Source organism: Lichenostomus cassidix, chromosome 5 (assembly GCF_008360975.1).
Source record: "Lichenostomus cassidix isolate B80296 chromosome 5, HeHo_3.0, whole genome shotgun sequence".
Classification (NCBI taxonomy): Eukaryota; Metazoa; Chordata; class Aves; order Passeriformes; family Meliphagidae; genus Lichenostomus; species Lichenostomus cassidix.
Genome location: NC_139486.1, coordinates 58,387,546 through 58,415,477, shown reverse-complemented (window position 1 = coordinate 58,415,477; position 27,932 = coordinate 58,387,546). Strand labels below are relative to the sequence as shown.

Below are 27,932 nucleotides of genomic sequence, written 5' to 3'. Positions count from 1 at the left end.
TTCCTTTTATCTGAGGTTGCATATAAGCAGTTGGTCAGATGTAGTACTATGATATTAATTCAGTATCAGGGTTGAAAATCCATTTGGTGAATTGATTCATTTGTGAAATTTGGTTTGGTTTTTTTTATGGTGGAAGTAGAAATGTAGTTCTCATTGGAAAGCAGATTTCATATAAAACTGGCTAAATTTCATATAAAGAGGCAAAATAATTGTGTTTGCATAAAAGAAAAAAAAAGACAAAGAAGAGAGTTGAGAGTCTGTGGTTTTTTTCACTTTTCTAGAATCTATTCTTACTTTTGTTATTTTACCTGAAGCAATATGAAAGCAGACTTATGGGTACAACTGCAGAGCTTTCAGCTGAAGCCAGGGAAAAATATGGAAGTTTTACAGTATCACAGGAAACTTTCTTTTGAATTGCTTCATAACAAACATTTGCAAATGCAACTCAGCTCTCCCTTGTGTAATGGCATCTTGTTCCTTCTTTTTTTTATTTCCCTCTTTTCCCTGTTGTCTTTTAGGCAAAGGAAACTTATCCAAATGTCTTAGGCATGAAAAATAGTCACTCCATAGAACCAATTGCTGATAGGTTTTTAATTGATTGCTGCTTGATTTTGGCTAATAGGCATGTTAGCTCTCCTTCAGGATAACAATTTCTGTTGCATTCTTTTCATGCTTTTATTCAAGCATTGTAAGTTAACAGAAACTCTCTTACAATTCAAACACTGAAATTATCTATCCTTATCTCCTCCTTCACTATTTGGAAATAGAGTTAAATGATTACTGTGTTTGTAGAGGTTGTATTCTGTTTGGGTTTAGCATGTTGTTAGTACCATTTCAGGGGCAGGAGGATTTTGTTTCCACTAGTTCATAGCATGTTTCTGTTGGAGCAAATAAACACAAAAGTAACTGATTTGTTGTCTCACATTTCCTCATGCTCTTCCCAAATTTTATGAGTATTCTTCAAAATATTAGTTCTGGACAGCATGTCAAAATGAATGAAACCTTTAAGCAGTATAATAATAATGATCATACTCACAAGAATGAGCTGCTTTCTTGTCTGACACTTTCATTTCATACAACATTACCATTTCATAAAGATTCACAGGTAGTCCTTTGTAGTGAAATCCTCTTTATAGGTTACTTCTAGAATGTAAAATCCCCCATCCCATTCAATTTTTATTCTTCTGCATACCAAAGAAAAACCATGCCTTAGCTTTAGCTGCTACCATGATTACCCTGTCCACATACCTACTTTTTTACTTCCCCATTAACTTGTATTGACATAGGACAGAGATGTCTCACACATAGGAAAGGGTTTAATTTTCTGAAAGGTGAAGCTCTGCTTTGCTCTGATAATGAATCCATATACCCTTCCTCAGCCATACTAGGTAGCATGACTCTTCTGTACCTTCCTCTATTTTTTTTTTTTTTTTTTGGTTTGTTTAAGAGAAACATTAAGTATTTTTGATGGTTATAAAATTTTGTAGCTTTTGGGTGGGAGGATGGGAAAAGCAGCAAGATCCAGAGGTATAAGCTCTTGGCAGCCTAGCCAGGGCAGTGCCCTTAAAAATTATTAAGAGAGCTTCCAGGCATGGAAACAAAAGATAAAATTGAAAGCAACGTCATCATTTTACTTGGAAGATGCTTATTTTTCTCCATTTGAAGTGTTCTTCATGGCTCATGAAGTGCAAGGAGGCATCTATAAATATAAATTATTAAAAAATAACTGCCATATCTTGGAAATCATGGTTTTTCATTAATTTGTATGCTGATGCTCAGACATGGTTGTTTGCTGAACATTGCTGTCTTTAGGATGAATATATCAAGATTTTTGTTGATGTGCACTTGAAAAGAGACTTTATACATTTTGCCTATTTTCCTCTATTTAAGGTTGTGTTTCTTTGAAATAGTTTATCAGCCCTGGCAATTTATGAAGAAGTTCTCTTCCTGTTCCTGCTATTTTCTTTATTTTACTCTAATCTGTTATTTGAAATGGGAAAAAAGGTTGCAGAGGAAGAAGCACTGCGACATGATCTTTCTACTTTTGCTACTTTCATGTTAATGACAGTTGTTTACATACTAACTATAAGCAGCATGTTATATCATGTGGAAGAACAAGAAGCTTTTTGGGAACCCTAAATGCTAAGTAAATTTTGCATGAAATTAATTAGTGTGTATATACATATATATATAATTTTATGCTTTAGTTAAGGTTTTGTGAAAGTATTTCTGGCAAAAGATACTTAATTATAGAGGTGTTCAGCCCTATTATCTCCAAGATAAAAGAAATTTTATAGGTGGTGGCAGAATGAACTGTCGGTATTTAGTCTAGCTGGAAACCTACGCAATATAAATCTGGAGGAGCATTATAAAGTTCTGTCATAGTAGCACATAAAATTTTGGACCCATTTTTGTATTTTAGTAAGTTATCCTGTTAGGGATAGCTGTTGGATTGAGAGCATGTTGGCTGTGATGGATGGAAGTGTATAGAAATGAAATAAAGTTCTTTAGTGGACACTGTGGCTGCAGATCAATAGTCAGGAAATAACTCAAAATCAAACAGATTTCAGACTAGCAAATCTCAAAGATTGATATATCCTTATTTCTGAAGTCCTGATATGACTGATCCATCTACTGTGGGTGATTGACTAATACCTCATTATATTCCTTGGTTAGATGTTAGTCTGCTACTTAAGCAACTTTTTCCTGGGTCAGCATCATTCCTGCACCTGTTGATTTTGGTCACTAGGTCCACAGACTCTGCTCCATGTTTAGAATGGGCTTTTTAGTCAAGTTTTGCTGTGCTCAAAGGTGCTTCAGGAAAATTTGAAAAAAATAAGTAGGTATATGAGTCCTCATATTAAATGAAATTAGTTGATTGCAAATTACAATTTTTGCAATCTGTTTAGTCCCAACAATTCATAATATTGCATTCACGTTTGGTTTACATCCTTAAAAAAATATTTAATTTTTTCTCCTTTTATGCATTAACACATATAGACATGGTTTTCAAATCCTTAAATAGAAGCAGTAATTTTAAAAAGGTCAGCAATCACTTTCAGAAAAGGTTTCCATGGATTTAACTTTGATTTGGTGTTGGATATGCTTTCTCTGTATTTAATTCCCCAGAATTTATTATAATGTCAATAATTCTAAAGGCACTGCTCTAAGTGGGAAAGGGAGACAAGTTTTGCAGTGCTAGAGGAAGTATCTTTTAATTGCTAGCATAACTAGAAAAGTTAGATAAGCTTCTTAGCATGTAAGAACTATTTCCAAATCTGAAATAAAAGCTGCAAACTTCAAATGCAAATTAAGAAATTGTTGAGAGTTTAATAACATCTGTTAAACGCTGTCCCCTGTCCTTTCTTTCAGATGATCTAATCGATTTAACTGAATTTTAATTAATCAGGGTCATCTTGGTATTTAGTAACTCTTAATAAAGTGTTTTACTTTTAACATGCTTGAAAAGTTCAGCAGGATGTTCCATTTGGCAAAGATTAATCTTGGTAGCTTTTATTAATTTTGGTTTGCATTTACGATGGGGGTGTGTGTTCAACAAAGGGCATTATCAGTAAGAACCTTTTGTCACTCTCAATTTCTCCTCTGTGTGTTTGTGTGTACATATTAAGGAATGTATCCTGCAGGATGAATAGTTCTGTGACCTCTCATGAACCTGTTGCAAACTAAATCTTTTTCCACCAAAGGTCAGAGACGGTTGGGAGGATGTTCCAGGTTTTTATGAAAGGTGATGAAGTGAATATTTTGAAAGGTGACAAAATAATGGTTAAAATGCATTTGCATCTGAGCTTGAAACAGAAAAATAAGAATTATGTTCCATATGAGCTGTTCTGTAATTTTATAAAGTTATAAACCATTAATAAAAACTATTATGCATTAAAAGAAAAAATATCTTCCAGTAATATTGAAATCTTAATCAGGTGCAAAGATGAACCTAGAAGAATTGCATAGTTCTGTACATTTGACTTAATTGTGTTTGTTGAAAGGATATCATTTTCTCTTTAAAACATAAGCTCTCAAAGAGCAGGGATAACTTTTTTTTCAGATATTTAACCTTTAGAGTTTTTAAGTACTTTAGTAATAATCTCAACTTTCCCCCTGTAATTTAGGAAAATTATAAAATTACAGATTTTTAAAATAGCTCTGTACACCTCCACAGCATTGAGCTGTCTACGTGGGCCTAATGTTCAAGTAGCTGAGCTGAGTTTTGTACAAAGGTTGCTGAAGGAGGTGAAAAAAAAGCTCTTTTTAACAGGCTTTTCATTGTATCTTGCTCCAAGCAGCCTTTGTCACATGCTGAATCTCATCAGTCACTTCAAGCTAACATGAAGCTGCCCTGCAGTTTGAATAGGGAAAAAATCCCTCAGTTCTTCAGAATTGAGAGCTACAGCCATCAGCAGAGGAGTTCTCAGGTGAACAATAGTTGCACAGCCATGAACTGTCAACACACGATGAATGTGCTTCATACATGGCTGTGAGCAACAAAATTGTGTTTTGGGTTGTTTCAGTCAACAGATGTGTGAGAACAGAAACTGAACTTCACTTTCACAGGGGCAAACTGGCAGGTGGGGTTAAAGAGATTCCTCTGTTCTTCTAGACATCCCAACCCATCAAGGCTTCTGGCCATCAACATACTGTGTGCCTCTCTGTTAGCCTTTGTCTGTCTGTAACCTCAGATGTGAAGTCATCCTGGTCTGGTTCTGGATCCAAATGCTTTTAGGAGAGATATGTTTATAGCTCTGCTTCTAGATAGTGTTACCAGTTGATTTTATGCAACAAATGGATCTTTACAAAGCTTCCATTTTAAAAAAGCTTGGGAGTTTCACTAGAGCTTCAGAGTGAAAAGTAGACCTGTCAAAAAAGCAATTTTTAGAATTATCATCTTAGAATGGCTTCTGAGCTTTCTTTGTCATGTGAAGATTTAGAATAGTCTAAGTTTTTACCTTGGTGCAGATGGAGCTACAGTGTATGTAATGGAATGTAAACACAGTGTGTTTCGCAGTATTTACAGGAATTTCTGTTCCCTGTTTTATTCAAGGCAGCTCCCACACAACAAAAGTAGTGATGCCCATACTGAATAGAGGATACCAACGTCTCTGGTTCAGAAAAACTGGAGTCTGACATGGCTGAGGCTCCTTAGGATAGCTTGTTTGTTCAGTAAGCATTTTTAACGTTCTTCTGGTGTGGTGAGTTTTTCACTAATGAGATGACTGTGGAAAAAATACAACCCTTCTAATTAATAACATTAATTGGGAGAAATAAATATTTCAATGAGATACTTCATTGGTGTAGCCATCGGTAATGCCAGAGGTTATGGTCTCTTTCAGGCTTCAGATGCTTGATATTAACCCTTGAGGCAGTGTTTTTAAAGTAGTAGTAAAATGTTTAGAATTTAAATGTTCAGAAATTAAACTTGTAAATACTTAAGAAATCATTAAAAACAGATTTGTTTTTATCCTATTTATGAGATACAGGCAGGGAATGTGCTAGAAGCAGGAAGGAAAGGACCCAGGCATTATTTTCTGTCAATATAGGAAGGAAAATATGACACATAAGTCAAATACATACAATCTCAAGTCCCTTCTTGGTCACATCTTATAGTAGAAAGAGGACTAAAATAATTTTTATTTCTTAACCAGTAACTGATAAATTTAGTTTTGCACCCTCTCTTGAGAGTTTAAAGATGTCCATAATAGTTCATATAGTTCATATAGTTCAGCCAGGTGCTAAAGACAATATTTTTGTGCCAGCAAAACATAGCTGCTCTCCAAAAACTTTTAAAACCTTGTAAAATAAGCCATTGAAAGCTTCAAGTACCTGCTGACTTAATGAAGTAAAACATTACACTTATATTTGAAAGTATTAACAAAAATTGGACTTGTTTAACGTCCTGCTGGTTGTGCAGTAAGGTTTTTTAAATGCTTGACAAATCAAATGGTGAAAAACATGTCATGCAGAAGGGCTGCATTGTGGGTGTTAGCAGCTAGCTCAGAGAAGGGTGTTGTGTGGGATGCTGTTTGGTTCTTGTTTGATTGTTTTGTAGTAGGATGGTTATCCCAGCTCCCTGCATGGAGAGAGTGAATTTGGAAATGAGAGATGCTGTGATGATGCTGTATGCTTGATGTGAGAGAGTGCAGCTGGGTCTCGAAAACACACGGGCAAGCTTCCATATTTCTCCATTGCTTCGTAGTAGTTTGAAGTGTGTGGGGAAAGCCACACTATGAGAAGCCATTGTCCACAAAGGAGACAGAGGAGCCCTGGAACTTTGTTTGAATAAAGGGAGAGAGTTCACTGGGGCATACCCCATGGGGTGTGTCTCCAGGTTTTGGAGGATGCAAGCTCCTTTTATCCTAAACTCCTGACCACATGTTGCCCTCTTCCCTTCCCTGTTGGCTGAAGTACTAGGAAGGTACAGACTTCGCATACTGCTTGATACATGTGTTGTCATTTCCCCCTGAAATTCAGAAGTTCAGGCTGTCTGGGTTCTATGGATCCATCAGAAATTCAGACTGACTGAGTTCTGTGATAGACTTGTGCATACCCATTTCTCCTATTACCCTAAAGAAGAAGATCAGACTGCCTGGCTTCTGTAACAAACTCACCTGGCTTGATGTTCATAGAGACATTAAGGACCGTTTTGAAGACCTTAACACCCATTTCTACTGAAGACACCCACAGCCATTCTTCCAGAACTTAATGGGTTCTTTCAGACCTAGTGGACATTAAGACCCATTTCTCCTATCAGTAGTGAAGACCCTCACACCAATCGAGTCATTTGTGAAGACATTAAGACACATTTTTCCTATGCGGAAGTTACTGCACAGTGGAAAAGTGGTAAGTTCCTGCTTCCAGTGAGGTCTCTTATAAAAATGCTGAGACCTTGTCAGGATGTCTAAGCTGCCTTGTCTTTGTATTCTCTGTTGACATGCACAGCAAATTCAGTGCCTTCTGCAGAGCTCAGGAATCTGTGGCTAGTGCTCTGGACAAAAATCCAGGTTATGTTGCCCAGATGTCATAAATTGCTTTCAAAGAGGGATAGTGTCAATATGGGTTTGTTTTGGTTTTTTTTCTTCCCAGTAAAGTACGGGGGGTTTTCTGACTGGTTTGAGAGGACTTCTTTAAAACAAATTTAAGAGGTGGCTGAGACTTATCCCAGATACAAAACACTAGGAGAATGATGTGTCTGTGGTGCATGAGACACATGGGGTAAATCCAGGTTAAAGTCATTGAAATAAATGTGTTTATTTTCCAATCTAGATGATGTTCAATGAAATATTCAAGTACTCTATCCTGTAACAAGATAACATATTTGTAATACCTCATTACACATCTTAATTGTGTAATATTCTGTCCAATTTCTTGCAAGAACAATGTGCCAGCAAAGTAGGAAGTGTCACTGATTTGGTTCAGAGTGCTGTCTGATACTGTATGTAAAACAGATGTATCTTACTCTACTCAGAAGTGTGCTCAGCATGCTAAGTATTCCTTCCCAGGCATCAGGCAGCAGTCTGTCACTGCGTTAAATTAAAGTGCATAAAGGAACGATACACAATGGCAAGTACAGTCATTTTTACAGGTATTAAGGAGTCTTGACACAAATGCTCCGCTCCAAGTTACAGGAAAATACGAGAAGAGAATGAGTTACTAACAGCTGCTATAATTCAGAATAAAGGAAAAGTCTCCTCAGGGGTGATGTTAACATCTACAAGAGTAAGAAGAAGCTTTAAAGACAATCTGGAAGAATACCAAATCCCATTTTCAGTTGTCTTTCCCAACAGCATGGGCTCTGACCTCTCTTCCAAATAGGACAACTTGAAAAATGCATGCATGCACAGTTGATTTTAAAATTGTGAATTTATTTACCTTCCAGGAAAAAAGAGACCTTAAAGAGTCAATGGGATAAGAGGATCTATCCAGTCTTTCACTTTACATCCAGGCATTTCTCCTTGCTGAATATTCCTTTGGGTATATTTGCCCTCCTCCTCTTACCTCAACAATAATAAAGAAAAAATAATACTGCTGGAACACATTGAACATAGAAATGCGTTAATAGGAAGAAATGTTTGCTTGAACAACTCTGTGTTGTCTTCACATGTTTTGTTGTAATGTCTCTGCAGTGGATAAAATGCTCTCAGCAGAGGGTCAAGACACAAGGGTGGAAAGAGAACCTTTTGAAAGAGATGCAGCTGATTTTCAGCCTCTTCAGTGTGGAAGGGCACACTTAATTATTAAGATACTTCATATTGGTGGAAGGGTAATGAAGCTTTGCAGTTACCTGTAATCATCCATTTCTGAAATTGTTGATTTAGCTTTTAATGCAATGAAAAAGCATGAATAATAATCACAGGGAGATGAAGAGAAGAAAAACCTCAGCAGTTCCGTTTTGTTTTTTTCAAATGTGAGCTATGTTGCTAAGCATATGCTCTAGGCACCTTTAACAGATATTACCTCTAAATATTTTATGAAGGATGTTGCAGATTGCCTTCCTCCAGCATGGTACTTGGATTCTAAATTACCTTACAATAAATCACTTATTATGTATCTAGGCTTGAAGATTTCTAATTCCAGTCAGAACTGATTTCAAACGTACTGTTATGATAATAGTAACCAAAATTTCTGAAGGCAAAATTGACAGTTTTGACTATATGTGCCTCAAGCAACAAAATGACATACTGTATGAATGTGAGAGTAGAATTATATTTCAGCAGTGCTGTGAGCTAAGCCCTCCTATATACAGATAAAACCAGAATAGGATAACTGAGGCTTTAATCCTTACTTTACTAAGCACACAGCAGAATACACGGTGACCTTCATTTTTTCCTGGTAAATACTTCTCAGTGGATGTAAGCTTTCAATCAGTTATTCATACAGGATGTCTGTGACATTCCTCCATCAGGGACTGCCAAGCTAGTGACAGACATGCAAGAAACCTAGTTTCTCTGATTCTGAGCTCTTATCTTGACATATCTGCACATAAGTAATGGGTAATATAAGTTCACCGTATGTATTTGTTGAAAATAGCAAGAGGTTTTCAATATGATTTACTGCTTTTGTTCTCTTATAACAGGTTTAAATTGATTTACTTTACTCTTCATGAACCTGAAATGTTTTTTTTTTGCATCACCATATAAATCATGGTGATTCCTGGTCTCAGCTCTGTATACATTTTGGGTGTTTTGTGTAATCTGTTCACTGTCATAGCGGTATTTAGAGGCATTTTTAAATGCATATGACCATATAAATGCATATTAAAAGTCTGCAGCAAGAGTTTTGAAGCCATTAGTGTCACTTTTGTAGATAAGTACTTAAGGATTCTTAAATCCAGGGATTATTTGACTCACGTGTTGAGCCATTAAATCCTCATATGAAATGTAGTTTGAAAATTTTGTTGATGATGGATTATTGTATACCAGAATTTAGCAGTGAATACATTTATTCTCATTGAAAGGGGAAGAGAACTAGTAAGTTAAGCAGTGGGAAGACTGGCTGATCCTCAGCTCTGGGAGCTCACAATGAAATGAAGCAAGCAAAACCCTCCAGATGCTGAATTTCTGTTGTGTCAGTAAGTTCTGAGAGGTTGGTACCTGATTTTCTTCTGAAAGAGTTAAAACCTCTAGCACAGTTTTGGTTGCTGAGATAAAGCCTGCAAGGCTGTGAATTCTAGTGGAACTATTGTAAAAACTAGACCATCTGCAGGAATGGCCTTGTTTCTTCTATCCCACCCTTAAAAACACCATGTGAGCACATCAGCAGGGATGGGTTTGTCCATTTGCTCCAGGCTTTTTTTTTCTCCAGATAATCTTGAGTAGTCTATTTTTTTTGAGTTTTGAGTACCAGAGGCTGGAGAAGATCTTTACTGAGTTATCTGTTGAAGGCAACTTAAAAAAAACAAAACAAAAAACAAAACCACCACGATTTTAGCTTCACATTCAAGGTAAAGGGAAACTAGAACATATGTGTTGAATAGAAATCAAGGAGTTTGTGGGCTTGTAATGGTTTAAAACTGCTAGGAATTAAACTCCAAACAAACCACTTCCTTTCCCTCCTGCCCCTCAGGTGAGAGAGGGACAAAAGCAGAGACTATGGGTTGAGATTGTTTTCAGTAAACTGCAAACAGCAATGGCATAAAAACCAAACAATATTAATGATTAAAGTATACAAAAGGCAGTGATTTACACACAAAAGGTGCTGCTCATGGTCCCCTGCTCTGCCCAGCTTCACCCAGCTCTGGTTGGACTCTGCTCAGTCCTGCCCTGCTTGGCTCCTCTCTGTTGCCCAAGTATGACCACAGGCATGAAATTAGAAGCAATGAATGTGTATGGACTTAAAAAAAAATGTATACCTGTTATACTGTAGGTATTTATACAATTTTCTTGATGGATACCTATGCTGCAGTACACAATGTAGAAAATGAACTGTGTGTGTGTTCTTTCATTAAACCGTGCAAAAATTAAAACTCCCCTCCTTTTTTTTTTTCTTACAATACTAAGTTTCACCTTTTTCCCGTTTGCTGACAAAAGAAAAGAGTCGATGAAAAGAGAAGGTGAGATGATAAGTGGGTTATAACTGAGGTAATAGCTATAGGTTAAGTTTAGAATTACTTCTGGAACTGGAATTTACAAAAAAAAAAAGGATGAAGAAAGAAAAGGATGAAGGTTCAAAGATTTGGCAGGAAAAAGGGACTAATTCACAATGTCACAGCAGAGATTCTGTCAAACCTATGAACTGGTGAATTGGTTATTTGTATTCTCTTTTACCTTGTATTTATACTCTGTTGTACTTTTTCAGTGAGATACTGCCATACTGGCTTGGAGACTTTTTCAGTCATGTGGGCTTGTTATTTCTTGTCCTTTTGGGGTGGTTTTGTTTGTTTGATTGTGGGTTGGTTTTTACATTAATTACAGCTATTATGACTATCTTACACCATATTTTGTGTTTTCTTAAGTGTATGTTTATATGTATTTAACTATTTTCAACCATTGAAACAGTTTTGTTTAAACTTGCATTAAATATACAGTTTATTTTACACTGCAGTGCTTTATCCTCTGTGTTGCTTGTTTTGTCATCTAATTCTCTTACAGAACTAAATTCCAGATAGATTTGCACTCAAGTCTGAGGAATATTTTGTTTTAAGCTCTGATTTGCTCTGTTCAATGTATTATCCTATTTACCAAATGCAGACCTTACAAAGGTTTTATATATTGTTCTGAAAAGATGTGCAGAAAGCTGAGCCAAACCAGAACTTCGTCTTCATATTCCTATTGACTTCTTAGTTAAGTGCACAAAATAACACAGCTTGGTAATATACTTTGCCTTTTGTCTTAACTGATTACCTTTATTTTTGCCTAAGTTATAATCAAAATTAGGTCATAGGGTAATTTTTGAGCTGTAATCTGACCAGCTATGAGAGAATACAGAATGTGAATAAAGACATTTCACAACTGATTTTTCCCATAGAGGAGCTGTTTGCTATCAGACCTTTACTCTCCTATGGTGAAAAGGGAATGGAGCCACTTAGATATACAGAGCAAAGAAACCCCCACCATCCTGAGTTTTATGCCTTCTTGGGCTGTCCACTCCAGTTGTTTCCTCTTTTCTTTGGCTGACAAATAAATATTATAACCTCAATCAAAACCCTTGATGCCTATTCATTTTCTGCTTGGTGTATTTAAGCCCTATCTTGGTCTATTAAAAGGCAATATTGTCCTTTCCTCCTTTTCTGTAGTCTAATTATGTTGTTGCTAAATCAACTCCATTGTACCAGTGCCAGTCTCCTGAGGCTGCTGTGAGAAAGCATTTTCTGAAGATCTCTGAGAATGAGGCCTGGGGAATTAGGCTGCTTTGATGAGGATGTGTAGCCTTCCAGAGATTTAATATGCTGTTGGGTTCAGGGGAGAAAAAAAGAATGTTTTGTTGGTTTTCTAATGCTTTCTGGCAGATATGTTTGCAGCAGCCCTCTGAAACCTTCTAATTCCCATGTTGAATTAAGGACAAAAATAATTTGCTTTATTTGCATGGAAGTACTATTGATTAGCCAGGCACCAATTTTATTTGGTTAAAATTAGACTTTATTTTATGTAAGATGAGATATTAATGGAGATAACCTTTAATAGAGATAAACCTTTTAAAAGGTATTACACAAATCTTCAGAATGAAACCAATATTCAAAGCTATTTAATTTCTAAATTGTGCTTTTTATGATAAGTAGACCACCTTGGTGAGAAGAACCACTCTGCTTCTTTGAACAATTCCTTACTTTATAATGGTATTTCTCCCACTTTGTCTATAAAGATCAAAAGCATTGTCTGTTATCTGCAAATCAGACACTTAAAATGCTTAAAGTACATCTCACTAACATGAGTAATGTCAACAAAGTGTATTATTTTGTTTGTTAGAGAGATCATGAGATAGTCTCATGTTTTGTATGAAATGAACAGTATTTTTTAACATTTTAAATTTGAGTCCTGCCCTACTGATGCAGTACTAAAAGCAACATTTTGTATTTAACTTCATTACAATTTCTGCAGACAAAAACCCCCACATTTTTCCTGTTTACTTCATAATGTAAAAGGCAGTTAAGATGATCAGGAAAATACACTTAAAAATTTGAATTCCAAAACTTTCATGACACACTGATAGTGCTGAGGAGAAACAGGGTTCATCCATATAGGCTGTTTTCTGCCATGTTCAGTGTGTGTCTCATGTTTTCTTTTTCTTCTCAAGAAAAGGATTGATTAATCTTTTCCAGCTATGATAAGACTTTTTAAGAGTGCTAATATAATAACAATACTTGATGCTGTGGTGTTTTTTTTTCATCTGTAGGAACATAAAATGAAGATAGAGGTTATCCAGTTTGATTCTACCTTTTATATAAAAAAAGGAAAGTATGGATGACTTACCTAAATACAGGTCTAATATATGAAACTGGATACCCTTTGTATTTGTGATGGTCTTACAAATAGATAAGAAAACTTCCTCTGTTGCTGAATTATTATTCCCTATTAAGTATCTCTTGGTTACAGGTTTTCAGAATTTAATAGACTAATTATCCTACATTAAGGTTCTGTTTGTAGAATGCAGCTGCCAATCAGAGTGAGATTATTCTTTAACAGAAAGTACCTGTTACATCCACTCAGTATTGGAAACGAAATGTTCTTCAAATCAGAGCTTTCACACTTGACACTGCAAAAGTGCTTTAGATGCATTTAGATGTAATGAAAAATGCTGCAAGCTTTTCCTCTTAATTTATGTGATTAAAGATTCTAATTGTAATGATCCCATTGACAGAAACATTTGAGATTTATCAGATTCTCAGTCTGTTTAATGTGTTTTATGAATGACTTTCATTTTAATCAGCGATGTAAGGTACGTAAAGGCGAAGGCTTTACACAAGTTGTTTTACAATTAGGAAGGTTTTTTTTTTTCAATCAGACTTGTGATGATGTGAATGTAGAAGCCCAGAAGAAAAGGGGCTAATGTGTATGTCTCAAATACTAATAGCCAGATGACCGTGGAGTCAATCAGGGATTGTTGGTAAGAACAAACTGTGAAAATAACAGGATGTAGCTGCTGAAGGGGGCCCTGCAGAGTTAGGATATCTCTAGGACAAATGTCCTTGTTTTAGGTCCTGGAGATAAGCACAACACAGTACAGCACAAGAATGAGGCTGAGAAGTGGGTATGGTCTGTTGACCAAAGATTGACTCAGTAGGGGAGGATTAAGATCACCAAAGATCCCTGAAGCCCTCTGAGCCTTTTCCAGAAAGGTCTAGAAGAATAAACGGCACTTGATAACTAATTTGTGTAGATAGTGAGAAACTTAGCTCCAGGGTGGGGAAAACTCAAATAAAACCATTTTATAGATATTATTTTCGCAAAGCATGCACAGTGCTCCCAGGCCCCTGGACACCCCATCAGCTGGACCAACACTGGAGCCAGGATTGGTGATCTTTCATTCTTTCTTCCTTTCTTTCTTTTGCCCTCTCCCTCTCTTTAAACTCTGCCTCTTACTCTCTCTCTTTTCTTTCGCCCTACCCCTTACTCAAAACCCACCTCTGTGTGTTTATTCTAGGAGAAAAGGGACTAACACTGATTTCAATGCCAAATGTATAATTTACTAATAGAACCTGGTAAGATTTTGCAGACCCTCTGACTTTTGTTGTTCCTTTTCAACCACGAGCATCTGTGCATTTGCATGTTCCCTTTCGGGGTGGAGTGTCACAAAGAGTAGTTGGTAAGACTTGCATGTTGTCAATATTGATTGTGGATGTTATTATATAGCACAGCTCTGAAGCTGATGCTATCAATTTGAATTATGTAGTAGCTACTCCTTTTTATGGTAAGATTTATGCTGGATTAAATGAGGAACAGTTATTGGCCTATTCTTTGTGAGGTTAGCGCTGATCTGACCTTGCTTCTAGCATTAAGTTAACAATGCATATGGACTAGCTGCCAGACTTTCCTCATCTAAAATTAAGAGCAAATGAAAAAGAAATTTTTTTTCTTAACAGTACCAAAATGATCAACTTAGTCTGTGTTTCAGAGAATGAGGCATAGCAAAATTTTTCCTTAATGTTTCTAATGGCTAAAACCTGAAGGCATCTGAGAGGTTGCTTCATTTAGAGTCTTTCTAGATTGGCATAATATTGAGCATGCATTAAATTGGGCATGCTAATTTAAAAACCAGAAAAGTGTATCATTCTAGGTCTGTCTTTCCTGCTTGCCCTATCAGAAAGCTCTGAGATGTAGTACAGCTCTGTGTTCTGGCTTTGAGCCATGTAGAGATTTGCTTCTGTAACAGGAATCCCCAGCATCCTCTTGGAAAGATTTTCCAAGGCAGAAGTGCTAAAAAAAAAGAAAAAAGCAGGATCTACTTAAACCATAAAAATTAATCACCTTTTTCGCCAATGTGGGAAATTTCTATACTTATTCTACAATCATTTCTGTGCTCATGCCAGCTGCCAGAGGAATATTTTGTAGGGAAAGAACTAATAAATGCAGTTGTAATAGCAAAAAAACCCAAAAATACTTGTTTTTTCTAAGTGTATACATGTCTACTATTGCAGGTGAAAGTATGCCTGAACAAGCAAGGACTGTGTAACAAAGTTCTAGCTGGAAAGATATAGTTTAGAAAACAGCTCTACGGAAAAGAGAGGAAGGAATGAAAATAATTTCAGTAAATCAATTCAGTGACCCAATTGATGATGTCACCCACAAACTGTTTGTGTGCCAGAGCTGGGTAAGCACTGGCATGTAACAGCAAGTGCCATCAAAACTACCATTATCACAGAACTGGACTCTGGCACAGTTGTGGAGTATGAATTAACTTTTTCAAATTTTAGGGTGGATCATACCACTAGCATAACTGCAAATCTGCTGTGAGGTTACTTTGCTGTGACTCAGATTCTCCATGCAGAAGCAGCATGGTATTAAGGAATCTGTTTGAAATTACACAGAGGACTATAGAGTAAGAGAGAGCAAAAGGGAGTAATTTTCTTTTGAATTGAGGCACTACCTCATGAAAGAATGATACTCTTTTTTTTGTATATGTCTCACTTAAATTGTGGTTAAAATTGAATGACAGTATGTGTTAGTTGCATTACCATAAATTTCTTTGGTAATAGTGATTTACCTTGCTACACATATGGACTCCAGTATAGATGCAAGAAACATCTCTCTTTGGCAACAGTAACAACTATGCAGTGAGTTTTGTAGTTACTGACAGCCTATCCCTGCTTAAGAAATCCACCATTGAGGCCATCCAGAACAATTACAAGTCCATGTCTTTATATATTATTCTATATTACCTATTTGTGTCTAACTATTGTAGATTTTTGTCTAACAAACATGTCCATGTAGGAAGAACTATAAAGGAGGCTCCCTAGAAACCTTGGAAGTAGCACAACAGACACATTACGTGGCATTGCTCTGCTCTGAACAAGGTATTTTCAGTGTGCCAACCCCGTGCCCACTGTGTTCTCTGCTGGCACACAGCATCCACTTCATTAAGAAGCAGAGTCCTTTCTGCTCATACTTATTTGAAGACCTATGGCACCTTCTGAGGCAACAGAAGCTTACCTGTCCACCTTGTACTGAAAGCTTAATTTGTCTGACCAAGAATAGGTATGCTGTGCTGCAGAACTGGAAAGAACTGTCCTCAGTCTAATGAAGTCCTGCATCTCTTAATAAGAGAAACACAGAACAAAACATGGTCTGTGAGCTTGGAGTTTTGAAAGGAAAGGCCCTTTTAAACCTTGGCTATTATAGTTAAATATGGGGGATATCCTGCTATTCAAAGGACCTTTTTTGTAGATTCTGTTGCTGAGGAACACATTTAGTGCAGGTAGTTTGGTGTGCAGCTGCAGGACAACTGTGGATTGAGCTCTTGGATGGTCAGACAGGAAACTTCATTTAATGCTTGTATTGAATTTAGATAAGAAAGAGACTTGCTGGGTGTGATGTCCTTCTTTGAGTGGCACAGATTTTGATGGGGAGAGTTCCTTGGAAGTTCGTGGCGCTCCAAGAAGGAGAAATCTTCAGATGACTTATTTCTTTGTAGCACAGCCGAGAGAGGTAAAATATATCGCTAAGAAACTAAGATTTGTGAAAACATGCTGTAAAGTAAATTGTACTGTCAAGCAGAGAAATAGTGTAGTAAAATAGTCTAATTACACTAGTGGACTTGGATTTTGCTCAGTGTTGATTTAATTTTTAAAAGGATTGTGTGTTTCATGGCTTTAGATTGAACCAGGAGGTGTATAATAATGAGTTTTTCTTCCACATAAACTTAGGAAAGCTACTTAATTTCTGTGTCTCTCAGAAACATCTCTTAAGGCACAAATCGTTGTTACAGCTGCTTTGTTCTAACTGACCCTGGAATGTTTGGGGTCTTTTTTGCCACGTTTGTTTGTTGTTCTGTAATGTTTTTTTCACAAAGGTTACCCAATAGGCAATAGGATTAAGAGCATTAATATGTTTCTGTAATGGTAAAGGGGAAATTTTTGTAGCTTTGAAAGGAAAATGTAAATATTTCACAGAATAGAATACCATTAGCATCTGTATATTAGTTTGTTGGGTTATTTTTTAGTAACTTCAAGCCTTATAGCATGACATTTTTGTGCAGTTGAAGAGTTGCTTATTAAGTTTTTTCCTAATTAGCCATCTTTCTCTGTCATGGTCTAACATGGTAGAGCTTATTATGTTATTCTTTTGCCTTTTTCAGGTATGAACACAAGCAAGAGCGAGACAGTGAAAGAGCACCCATTAAAACCTTCTAGAAGATCTATGCCATGCCTTGCCCAGAGCCAAACCCATCCTCAGAGCCTGAGCAAGCATTCTTCATTTCTGCAGCCAAACCGTGTGCAGCCCCAGCCTCTAAGCGCAGGGACATCGACAGCTACAGTGGATGTTGTGTCAGAACGAGGTAGGAGCTGCTTCTCTTTCAGGAGCTCATTCCAGCACTGATAAACACTGATTTGTTTAGATAGCTTCAGTTTGGTGGAGAAATATTTTTGCACAAAACTCCTACACGTACTGTATTACCAGGTTCTTGAGCGAGTCTTTATGTTGTTTGAAACTGTGAGGTTAAAACTAATTTTTATTTCTCTCAATTATGATGTTATTTCCTTCTCACTGGAAACAAGACAAAGTCTTGCTCATTTATGCTGGAGAAGAGTATGAAGGTTTCTGTAGTCTGTCCTAGGTGAAAAAGAAAGAATAGATATTAGGCTTTTGGCAAAAAATGTCTTTATATATGAACATGTAGGAGGAGATGCATTCATTCACAAATGATAGAATCAGGAAAGAGTGGTATGGTGAGAATGAGGGTGAAGAGAGAAAATCCCACCTGAAATTAGCTTGAGTTGAAATAAGGAACTACTTTTATTTTAGGATTTCTAATTTAACAGATAAACATGCCTTATCCGATAAACTAGTCTAGTTGGAATCCCAATCACTGTGTGTTACCTGTTGCCAACTATTCCCTTCTATTGCCAGCTATGTGTGAACCTTTATAGGATAAATGAACTCATCTGACTTCTGCTACTAGATTTTGATAAGTCTTTCCTTAATGTTGATAGGTACTAGGCGCTAATTATTGTTCCAGTGAGTTATTTTATTGAGTTAAACTTCTCTCAGGAATGGACTGAAAGTCTTCATTAAAGTGATCTTGCTCTTTTTTCTATGAATAGAAAGTGCTCTTCAAAGTTTCAGTCCAAAGTTTATTTGGCTTGCTGATGGCTTTAAAGAGTTGTTTTTGGTGTTTTCTTTTTAAGTAAAGAGTCTTTTACTTAGAAAATACATGTGAATGCTGATACAGATGTTGCATTTATTCCAGCTAAAGTGGTGGAGACTTTGGAAAACAACTTGCTTAAGCTGTCTAATACAGAGTATGGTGATCCATTTTTAGGTAAGTTGTTGTCTGAACTGAAATAACGACAAATTCACGATGCTTTGATTACACTTGCAGTATTTAAGTGTGGAAAGGCCATACTTATCCTGAACTTCCATTTGTTTTGAAAGAGGAGACTAAGTATGACTCAAGAAATGTGTGCTGTCATAAATTTCCTGATATTGTCTCACCTTTTAGACTAAAAGCAAATAGGTACTAAAGACAGAGAAATGTTATACGTTCAGTATGTCCTTTTCCCCAAGTCCTTCATAATGCAATCATTTGCAAGCATGTACTTGAAATTCTTTTAAGCTGTCATTATTCACTTATTATTCCTGTATATTCATGTTGTTCACTCTTGTCATGGCTGCAGTTCTGTTGTTGGGGTTTTTTTTTTGAGATATTTTATATATTTCCTTTAGATATTTACATATAAAAAGTGTTGTAATTTGGGAAAGAAATAAAAAAAAAGAAGTAATGCAGAAAATAGCCATATTTCTACTGCATTATTATCATTTTGATACTGTAATGAAGTCAGTAAGTAGGAAAGAAGTTAATCTTAGAATAATCCTATCCTTGTAACTGGCAATTGAATCTGTAAATACACACGTGGGTAGTAACTTGCAAGTTCCAAAATGAATAGTTTTGAAATTTCCTGGCCATCTATTTTACCCATACAGACACAAAGATATTGCTGCACCTTGCATGACTACTGTGAAAGACATTTTTGTTCACAGTTGATGAAGCATCAAACTAGAAATCATATCTTCATGTTAAATGAAAGAGATCTGCTTTCAGAAAGCTAGGTCTGTTCGCCTCTCACATGATTTAGCACTGACTTTTTTTCATGCCTAAAATATGATAGATCAGAGGCTTCCCAGGTTCTTCTGGAAGTAGCTACTGGAAATAGTGAAATTGATGCATCTTCAAAAGCAAATACTCCAAAATCATGGCACAGACCAAAAATTTGGCATGAAATTAGATAAGAAAATTGTGTCTCACTCACTTTCCAGTTAAACCTACTGCACTTTCCTAGTGTAATTGGTTGGCAAGTGTGGATACTAGAAGATTTTACTGTTATAATTTTCTTTTTTCTTTTTTTTTTATATCCTGCTCTATTTTTCACTAGATTGCTTACACATACACATCCTGATATTTTTGCATATTTATGTATGTCAGCAGTAATTATTGCTCATGGTAAATGATGCACTGTTTTTCTTTCACAATTACTTAGTTTTAATCTGAAACATGAGAGGGCTCAGCAACTGAGAAGATAGATTGGCTCTTTTCAAGTTAAAATTGTATTAAACTTCGGTGTGGATGTTTCTTCTCTTCTGACTACAGCTATGCTCATTGAAGAGAAAGAAAAAAATACTGAAATAGTGGCCCTTTACTAACTTGATTCATGAATTTGCCCATGTTAATTGAGTCAGTCCCATATTAGGTATGTGAAATCTGTGAAGTTATCCTGTATTTATAGAAATGTGACTGATTAGGTTATTCAGTTACAAGTAAGAAAGAAACCAGTATTTGAAAAAAAAATTCCGGAGGTCAGTAGTAGTAGTAGTAGTAAGAATTGCTTTATATAAAAATCAGCATTATGTGTTAGATTTGTGATGAGAAATAAGGGACAATTAAAATGTGCATGTAACAAAATGGCCTGTGTACCTTCAAAATGCTTTAGTGTCATATTTACGTGGGTAAGAATTTGTCTCCAAGTCTAAAATTTTCAGTTTTATCCTGAATATGGATGTAGGTGGGGAGGGGAAGTAAAAAAAACCAACTGAAAAAGGAATATTGCAGGAACTTTGATTACCAAATAGGTTAAAACAATGCTTTTGCTTGGTACTCCAGCAATTTGATGGAGTTTGAAAAATAGGCTGATTAATGGGTATCATCATCTTAGTGAATATTTTCAAACTGCTCTCCTGAGAACATGAAAGAAAGCTGAATTAAGTCAATGTGGTGAATTTTTAATTAGGCAGTGTTGCAGAAATGTAGGCCAAATGGCTTTCTCTTCTTCCTGAATCGTCTGTAGACAAACAGTCTTGTGTGGAGGGGATTAAAAGGCATCAGATAAAGGACTTTAGTGGAAAGGTTCTCTTTGATTTCAGTTGACTATAGATGAGGCCATAAATCTGTTGGAGAAGTTTAGTTAATGATGTCAATGGATTTATGAACTAAAAAGATAATGTATTACAACTTTGTTACTAACAGAGATAAACAGGATCAAGGACATTGTGGATTTGTGTTATTTTTCCTCTGTCAGTTTTGGGTGTTAAGTAGTGGTTTTAGTTTGAGGAATCAGTAAATTCAATCGAAGTGATAGGCATTGAACTTCTGTAGCATAGAACATGAACTTTGAGGTTTCAGACATGCTGGAATGTCCCTCCTCTTGACTCACTCACTTCCCTCCCACCTCTGGTGGGAGATGAAAAAGGTGGAGATTACCAGGTTGAGATAAGAACACAAGCAACACTCAATAGCAAGTAAAATATCACTAATTAATTTTTTAATTTTGGGTTGTTTTTTTTTCCCTGACATGATTAGTTATGAGGATTTGTGCATAAGAACTCATCTTTCTTATCAGGACATGAAGTACCTCCTAGATAATTAACACTTTTGCTGTGACAGATACCTTATATTCTGAATGTATCCTGAATCCAATTACTACAACGCTTATTTATTAAAAAACCTGTATTTATATGCCATACTGCAATACAATGACGTGACCAAGGGAGAACTGCACCAAAACTAACAATAAAACAAGGAATCATAATAACTGCATGATAAACTTTTTTCAGTGCTCAGTTACCGAAGTGTAAGTCAATTTTTTGATGTTATGATAAATTGAAATGCACATATCTATATATGTGTGTGTATATATATATAACCTGTGCAATACATACAATGTTTACATGAAAAGAGGAGCTGAAACATCACCGAAGATATGATTCAAGAAAACCAGGTTCAGTTTCTGCTTCCAGAGAAATGTGATGTTTCCGTTATGCTTTCTAGCATAATTTTTTCACAAATTTGTGGTCAGTGCCTGCATAAATAAGGGCTGTCATGTGTGTTCTGCCTGTGTAGTGAGATGGCTGAAATGCTGCATTAGAACAGTTTGTCCTCTACCAAGAGTTGTCCAGCTCCCAGATTAGATCTGCTCCATGCCTGGAGAGCTGGCAGTATGGATGAAGAAGCTATGTAATCTATTCAGTGCTTGTTGAAGCATAATAAGGATTAGTCTCTGGACTTAGTATTGAGGTTCAAAATATTGATGTGTTTTAGGCATTTAATCTGTCCCTACCAGTTCTGTACACCATCTTAATTCTCTCAAGAGCAATAATATATGTCTGACTCCCTTTTTATAAAATGAGACATGTTCTGTGTAACGATTACCACTGACTGAAAGTTCACAAGAAATTGTACATTAAGAAAAGTCTGTTTGCCTGTTAGGATAGTTTTTCATATCTAAATATATATACACAGGTAGCTGAAAACCTTTCTGTGTTGTGTGTAATACAGTATTCCAGGTGCACAGCAAAATAAGACCTAAATCCATCACAATGGCATTTATCTAGGTGTCTAGTGATGTCCTTCTCCAGGTTATTTGCTTTTTCAAGTACTAAAATCAGGACAAAAGGGGATTATTTTCTTGACCAATAATCTCTTTCTTACTAAAGCTTTGCAAAGCCTATCCTTAGATATGTAAAGGCTCAAAGGATTGACTAAAGAGTCGTCATATCAAAGTTTTTGAAAGAGAAATTATTGAAGAATAATATTTGTATTCATTTTTCTTTCCATAACTATTCTACATTTCAATTGAATAACTTTGCTACCATACACTGTGGTGTATATATAAAATATATTGGTGGAATGCATGTTACAGAGAAATCAGGACAAGTGCTTTTTATCCCATGTCATAAAATTAAAATGCACTCTTGGCCCTTCAGAAAAGTGTGATAGTAACAAAGATAGCCATGCAGTTAAGAAAGATAGCCAAGCTGTTAAGAAGACCCAAAAAGGAAGATTTAAAAAGGTGGACTTAGATGTCTGTTTCTAAACTAAATAGTTCTGCATTTTTATGTAAAGAATTTCCAGAAATCAAATTGTCACCAAGGTTTTATCCCATAAGTGACCTATTGTCATGCATTAAGTGTTGCCAAATTATATGTCAGAAGTGTTGATAGGTTTTTGTGATGGATGAAGACTGAAGTTATTAATCCTGCCTCTATATAACAAGATAGCAAACCAAAGCAGCTGCCAGGATGAAGGGATCTGTTATTTGCTTAATTAATGCTTGAATCTTTTTCAAATCACTTTATACTTCAGTGTGGATCCAAGGTGACATTACTCATTTGTGTGTTCTGTTGTTCTAGCAATTATATGGGTATATCCACTTTAAGTTTGTACTTAATTAAAGTGAAGTCCTTGACTTCACTGAATTGAATACTGAAATTCCCACTGACTTTTTAAAAATATTATTTGGGCTCTGCCTGTAGAATTAGAAGCTGTCACCCTTTTCTCTGATTGAGTATCCTTCTCCTTATTTGCCATTCAGCCTTTTTTTTTTTTTTTCTGTCTTACTTTTGCAGGATTGGTGAAAGCTAAACCGTTTTTAATACAGAAATTTTTCTGACTCAGTCATAATAGCATATTAATTTTCCTAGAGTAGGCTTATGGCAGGACCTGTGTTGTTATTCTCCTCTGAATTTACTGGTAATAAATTTAATTTATTCTCTTTAAGGTATGTCTTTTGACCATGACAGTAGCTGGTGAGTGATCTCTGCCTGTCCTTACTTCTACTCAGGAGCCTTTCGGTATATTTTTCCCTTCCCAGTTCTGCTGAGGTGTGGAGTGACAGAGTGTCTTTGTGGGGTACCTGGCATCCAGCTAGGGTCAACCCATCATAGCAGACATGGAAAAAAACATTCTGCAAGGTGCTCAAAACTAAGATATGAGAGTGCTTAAGAATGAAGGCAAATGTGCTTTTGATGTCCTTGTTGGTTTGAGGAGATGGGCATGAACATACATGAGTTCTATCCTCCATTTGCAGGGCCCCACTGTAAATTTTCTTTCTTTTTTCCACCAGTTATGCTTTCCCCTCTCCCTTTCCCTTTTCCTTTCTTCTTTATATTTCTTGAGATTTTACATGATTTCAAGATCTTCCATTTATTTGATCATTAATGTAGGGACATTTTTAGCCAGGAATCTTCCCAACTGGTCAGATTTTTTTTTTTAATACTTTTTATTTTTTGGTCCCGCTGTACAGGAGAAATGGAAAAATGCTTTGTAAACTATTACTACATTCCTTTCTGATTTTAGGATATTTTTACATTGGGTAAAGGTTTCTTACCTTACTGAATTCATAACTGCAGTGTAGATTGACTAAAAGCTAAATACAGCACATCTGCTCGGCTGACATATTTCAACATATAAACACTGATCACTGGACGTTTTGATAGAGTAGTATTTTATGCTTAGACCTCCACAGTTTGAACCAAATCAACTTTTTTTAGCTCTGTAAGGAGGAAAATTAATAAAATCCAACTAAACATGTTTAATAAAAAAATTGCAAGGGCTTGCAAGTGCACTGGTATATACAAATGGGACACTCCTAGCTCATGTCTTTCAGCTGTGCCCAGCAAAACACAATTGGGATGGCATTTAGTAACAGCAGCAAAGAACATAGAATCATACAATGGTTAGGGTTGGGAGGGACCTCAATCATGATCTAGTTTCAGCTCCCCTGCCATGGGCAGGGACACCTTCCACTGGACTAGGTTGCTAAGAGCCCCATCCAACCTGGCCTTGAACATCTTCAGGAATGGGGAGTCCACAGCCCCTCTGAGCTTTGGGCAGGTCAGTAACTGCTGAGGTCTGTTCAGCACTTACCTTTCTGTCAATTGGTATTACAAGCCTGAGCTTCTAGAGCAGTATTAACTGGGTGGTTTTTTTTCCTTCCTTGTGCTGGTATGAAAGTAAACCAGCAGGAGAAATGAACTCCACATAATTGCCTTGAGAGGGATTTCAGGTCAGAGTTACAAATTCAATAGAAAGATCACTATAAATGCAAGGATACAGAAAAACTGGCTCAAACCCACAAAGTCAGAGTACAACATGGCACCCTGTGGGTCAGGGTGGTGATTGAAGTCCCGTTGAAGTGATGGTTGCAGTCTTGTCTGAAATGGTGGTCCTGTGGAAGTTCTTGTCCTCCGCTGAATCTGTGGGGTAGTGGTGCTCTGAGTCCCCAGTTACATATGCTTAGGACCAGGCAGGAATGCTCAGTACCTCCCTCAGGGCTTGAGTTTCTCAATGGAATGGTGTAATCCTACAAGATATTCTTTTTGAGTCCTTGATGGTCATTGCAGCTGCTGGATTGTGCCACTGCTTCCTTTGAGGGAGTTACCAGGGCTGAGGCATTGGTGTGAAGAAAAAGCAGCACTGCCCTGCCTTGCCTGGTTACCTCTTTTTTGCCTTAATTGGCACCCAGCTTGTAGCCTGAGGGGTTGGTGTGCACTGGGCATCCTCTGTGAATGGCACATCATTAACAGTTTGTCAGAAATGATGTATAAGGGAGTAGAATCCACAGTTGGGTTACATCCCACACTGGCACTCTCCTTCTGTAACGCCTATGGCTTCTTGCTTACCCAATGTCTTCCAAATTAGTGAAGGAGACTAATTGTGATGGTTGGCATTAGAGTTTATCCAAGAAGGACAAGAATAGAGACGACTGGCAGCTGATCTCGACAGTAACAACCAACTGGGTTGTCATAGGCCAGGGAAGACATGAGGGAAAATAAAAGTGCAGTAAACAGTAGCTTTCCCACAGTGCTGAGGGAGAGAACTTCATGCAGTCAGGCCTTTCTTATGATGTTTTGTGGAGCTGCAGCCAAGTAAAGATCTGTATTTGAATTTAAAGATGGATACTTATGCTGCAAATCGAATAGAAAGGCTGTTAGTTTATATCATTGCTTTTGGGGTAAGTTACGGTAGAAACATCCTTGAGCAATACAACTTGAGACATGAGATTGAGGGATGATATCTTGGTTTGCATTGTGGCAATCCCACATGGAAGATAAAATACATAACAACATAAGAGAGATCATGGAGGGAAGGAGGGCAGAAAATAGTGTTACTTTATAGACAAACATCATATAAAAATGTCATAGAGGCTTAGAAATTGCAGTTACTGAAGAAGGTCTTGAGTAAAATCACTGTGCATTTAGTATGCAAGTTATCTTTAAGGAAAGGTGGTTTGGTTTAGTGGGTGGGAAAATACATGAAAGACACTTGCTTTTTAAATAAAAGTAGTGGATACCTTCTAACAGAAAAGGCACCTGGTCATAAAAAATAGAAGAACAGCCAATGCTATTAGTAGCAAAGGTTAGTTGCTACTAGTTAGTTATTTTCTCTTGAATTCTTTTTTAAAAATCAACATATTTTATTCTTTGCTCTTTAGAAACATTAAAAATAATCAAAAGAAATTTGCAAAAAGTTCAACCTAGGAAATGCAATGAGCCTCCCAAAACACACACACATTATAGTTGCTCTTTCTAACCGATTCTGGTATGGAAACAGTATGCAATCCATTGAACATTTTTGTTGAGTATAATTATTTATATTAATGATTTTCTTTTAATTTATGCTGCAAAAGAGGTAAATGGGACTACTAGTTTGTTCAAAGTATCTACAAACTACATGTTGGTGTTTTGTTGACATTAGTGTCCAAAACTCCATGAATGGTAAGAGCAATGCACACTTTTGAATATTCTTTGAAAAGCAGATTGTATACTATGTGTCCCAGTCTTTTTTTCAGATATATGTAAAAAATGCTTATTCAAGTGTAATGTCTAAATGCTAAATATTCTTCCCCTTCTTACTGTATTAATATAATTAGATAGTGGGAGAGTGCTTTACATGCATAAAATAAGTAATCAACTGCTGAAAGATACAATAACAAGTATCTTTAAGTTTTATATAAGGTTTCTTTTTAATTATACATCTCTTTAATTTTAAGGGCTGGTTTGGATTTTTGTTTTGCTCAAACAAATTTTGACTACATTTCAGGCAAGATTGCAGGCATCTCTAGGTGAAAGTTAATAATTTCTTTACAGAAGTGAGATGCTGCAATTTCAAGTACGTGTCCTTGAAAGCATAAAAATGTTTAGCAGGTACAGTGTGTTGAGCACAGAGGGGAAACTTATTAATAACTTCGAATTGTTTAATAAAAAAAAGTTGCAAAAGCTTTTTCTTTTAGTATTAGGTATACTCATAGTGTCTAATCCTCTAAAACTTTGCTCATAAAAATAGACTTTTTAATGTAAGTACAGTGTTCCTTTCAGCTGAAATGACCTAGTTAGGTTTCATAGGTCTATCTCTTCATTTTACTGGCTCCTATTACAAGCTCTTGCTCTTCGGTAAAACTAAGAGCTCATCAAACCTGGGCATGAGTCAAATCTGTGGAGTTGCTAACTACTGTTTCCTACTTTGTATATCTACCTACCATCTGAGGCCTTCTTTTAACTACATCCATTTTTGTTGACCAGAGAGTAAATTGTCCATTAGGTTAAAACAATGTTTAAAATAAATAAAATCCCTGAGTTAGGCACTTTCACAATTACAATGAGCTATTTTATATGTTAAGAAATCCCATCACAGATTTACCATGTTTAATATCAATATTAGAAATTATCAAGGGGAAGTTTTGTATAATTGTTATGTAGTAACCAAATTGAGGAAACAATTGTGCTCAGTAAATGTTCTAGTTTATAATATTCCATGCAAAATGTGAAATGTTTAGGGTACATGAGGTAACTGTGGTTTTTTTCTTTTTTAATTTCTGTAGTATTTAGGGTGGATAATTCAACTGAACAACTTTATGAAAAATACTTAAATGTTGCAGATGAACTTTTGTGGATTGAAAATCCATGAAATTCAAGATTGTGGTTCCCATAGCAACCACAACTTGTTTCTTGGCTTCTATTTAGGGTTTTCAATTACTGGGCTAAATGCTGTTCCTAGTCCACCTGACTTTTCACATGTTGATATGAAAGCTGAGATGGGAACTTGACTCAGGATTTGTGGGTAAATTTTTTTGTCTGAATATGTTTCTTTTTCCGGTTTGTCCAAGATAATACTGTGTGGCAATAATTATTCCATCTCTTTAATCTTCAACGTATTTTTTCAAGACTAGCTGTTTTTCAACATTCATTAAAACTCTACGGTCCAACGCTGTACAGAAATTGCCTTCATTTTACTCCTGCTGGGTGTTTAGGGCAGTTATTGTCCTGATTCTTTAATGGACAGTATGGGTAAGCTCTGAGGAAACTCCTCAGTTTCCTGCAGCTCTCTTGGGGTACTCAGCTAAGTTTTCATAAAAACTCTAGCTGAGCAATTAAAACTAAATCCAGTGACAAGGAGAACATTTTCTTCATGATGTTCTTCTACCTTCTACCACCTCTTAAAATGTGTTCTGAAGTGCTTATTGCAATATCTTGATGTGCAAATTTTCAAATGCTATATCT

General features: G+C 36.3%; 1 protein-coding gene across 3 annotated transcripts in view; it reads left to right on the top strand.

The window, feature by feature from the left end:
* ANO3 (anoctamin 3) overlaps window positions 1-27,932 on the top strand; it is a 228,487-nt gene that overhangs the window by 125,091 nt on the left and 75,464 nt on the right. For all 3 annotated transcript variants that reach the window (XM_085063267.1, XM_085063266.1, XM_085063269.1), the window contains exons 2-3: window positions 17,239-17,439; window positions 18,352-18,423. In XM_085063267.1, the coding sequence (XP_084919393.1) occupies window positions 17,239-17,439; window positions 18,352-18,423 (273 nt within the window). The remainder of the gene's footprint in view (window positions 1-17,238; window positions 17,440-18,351; window positions 18,424-27,932) is intronic.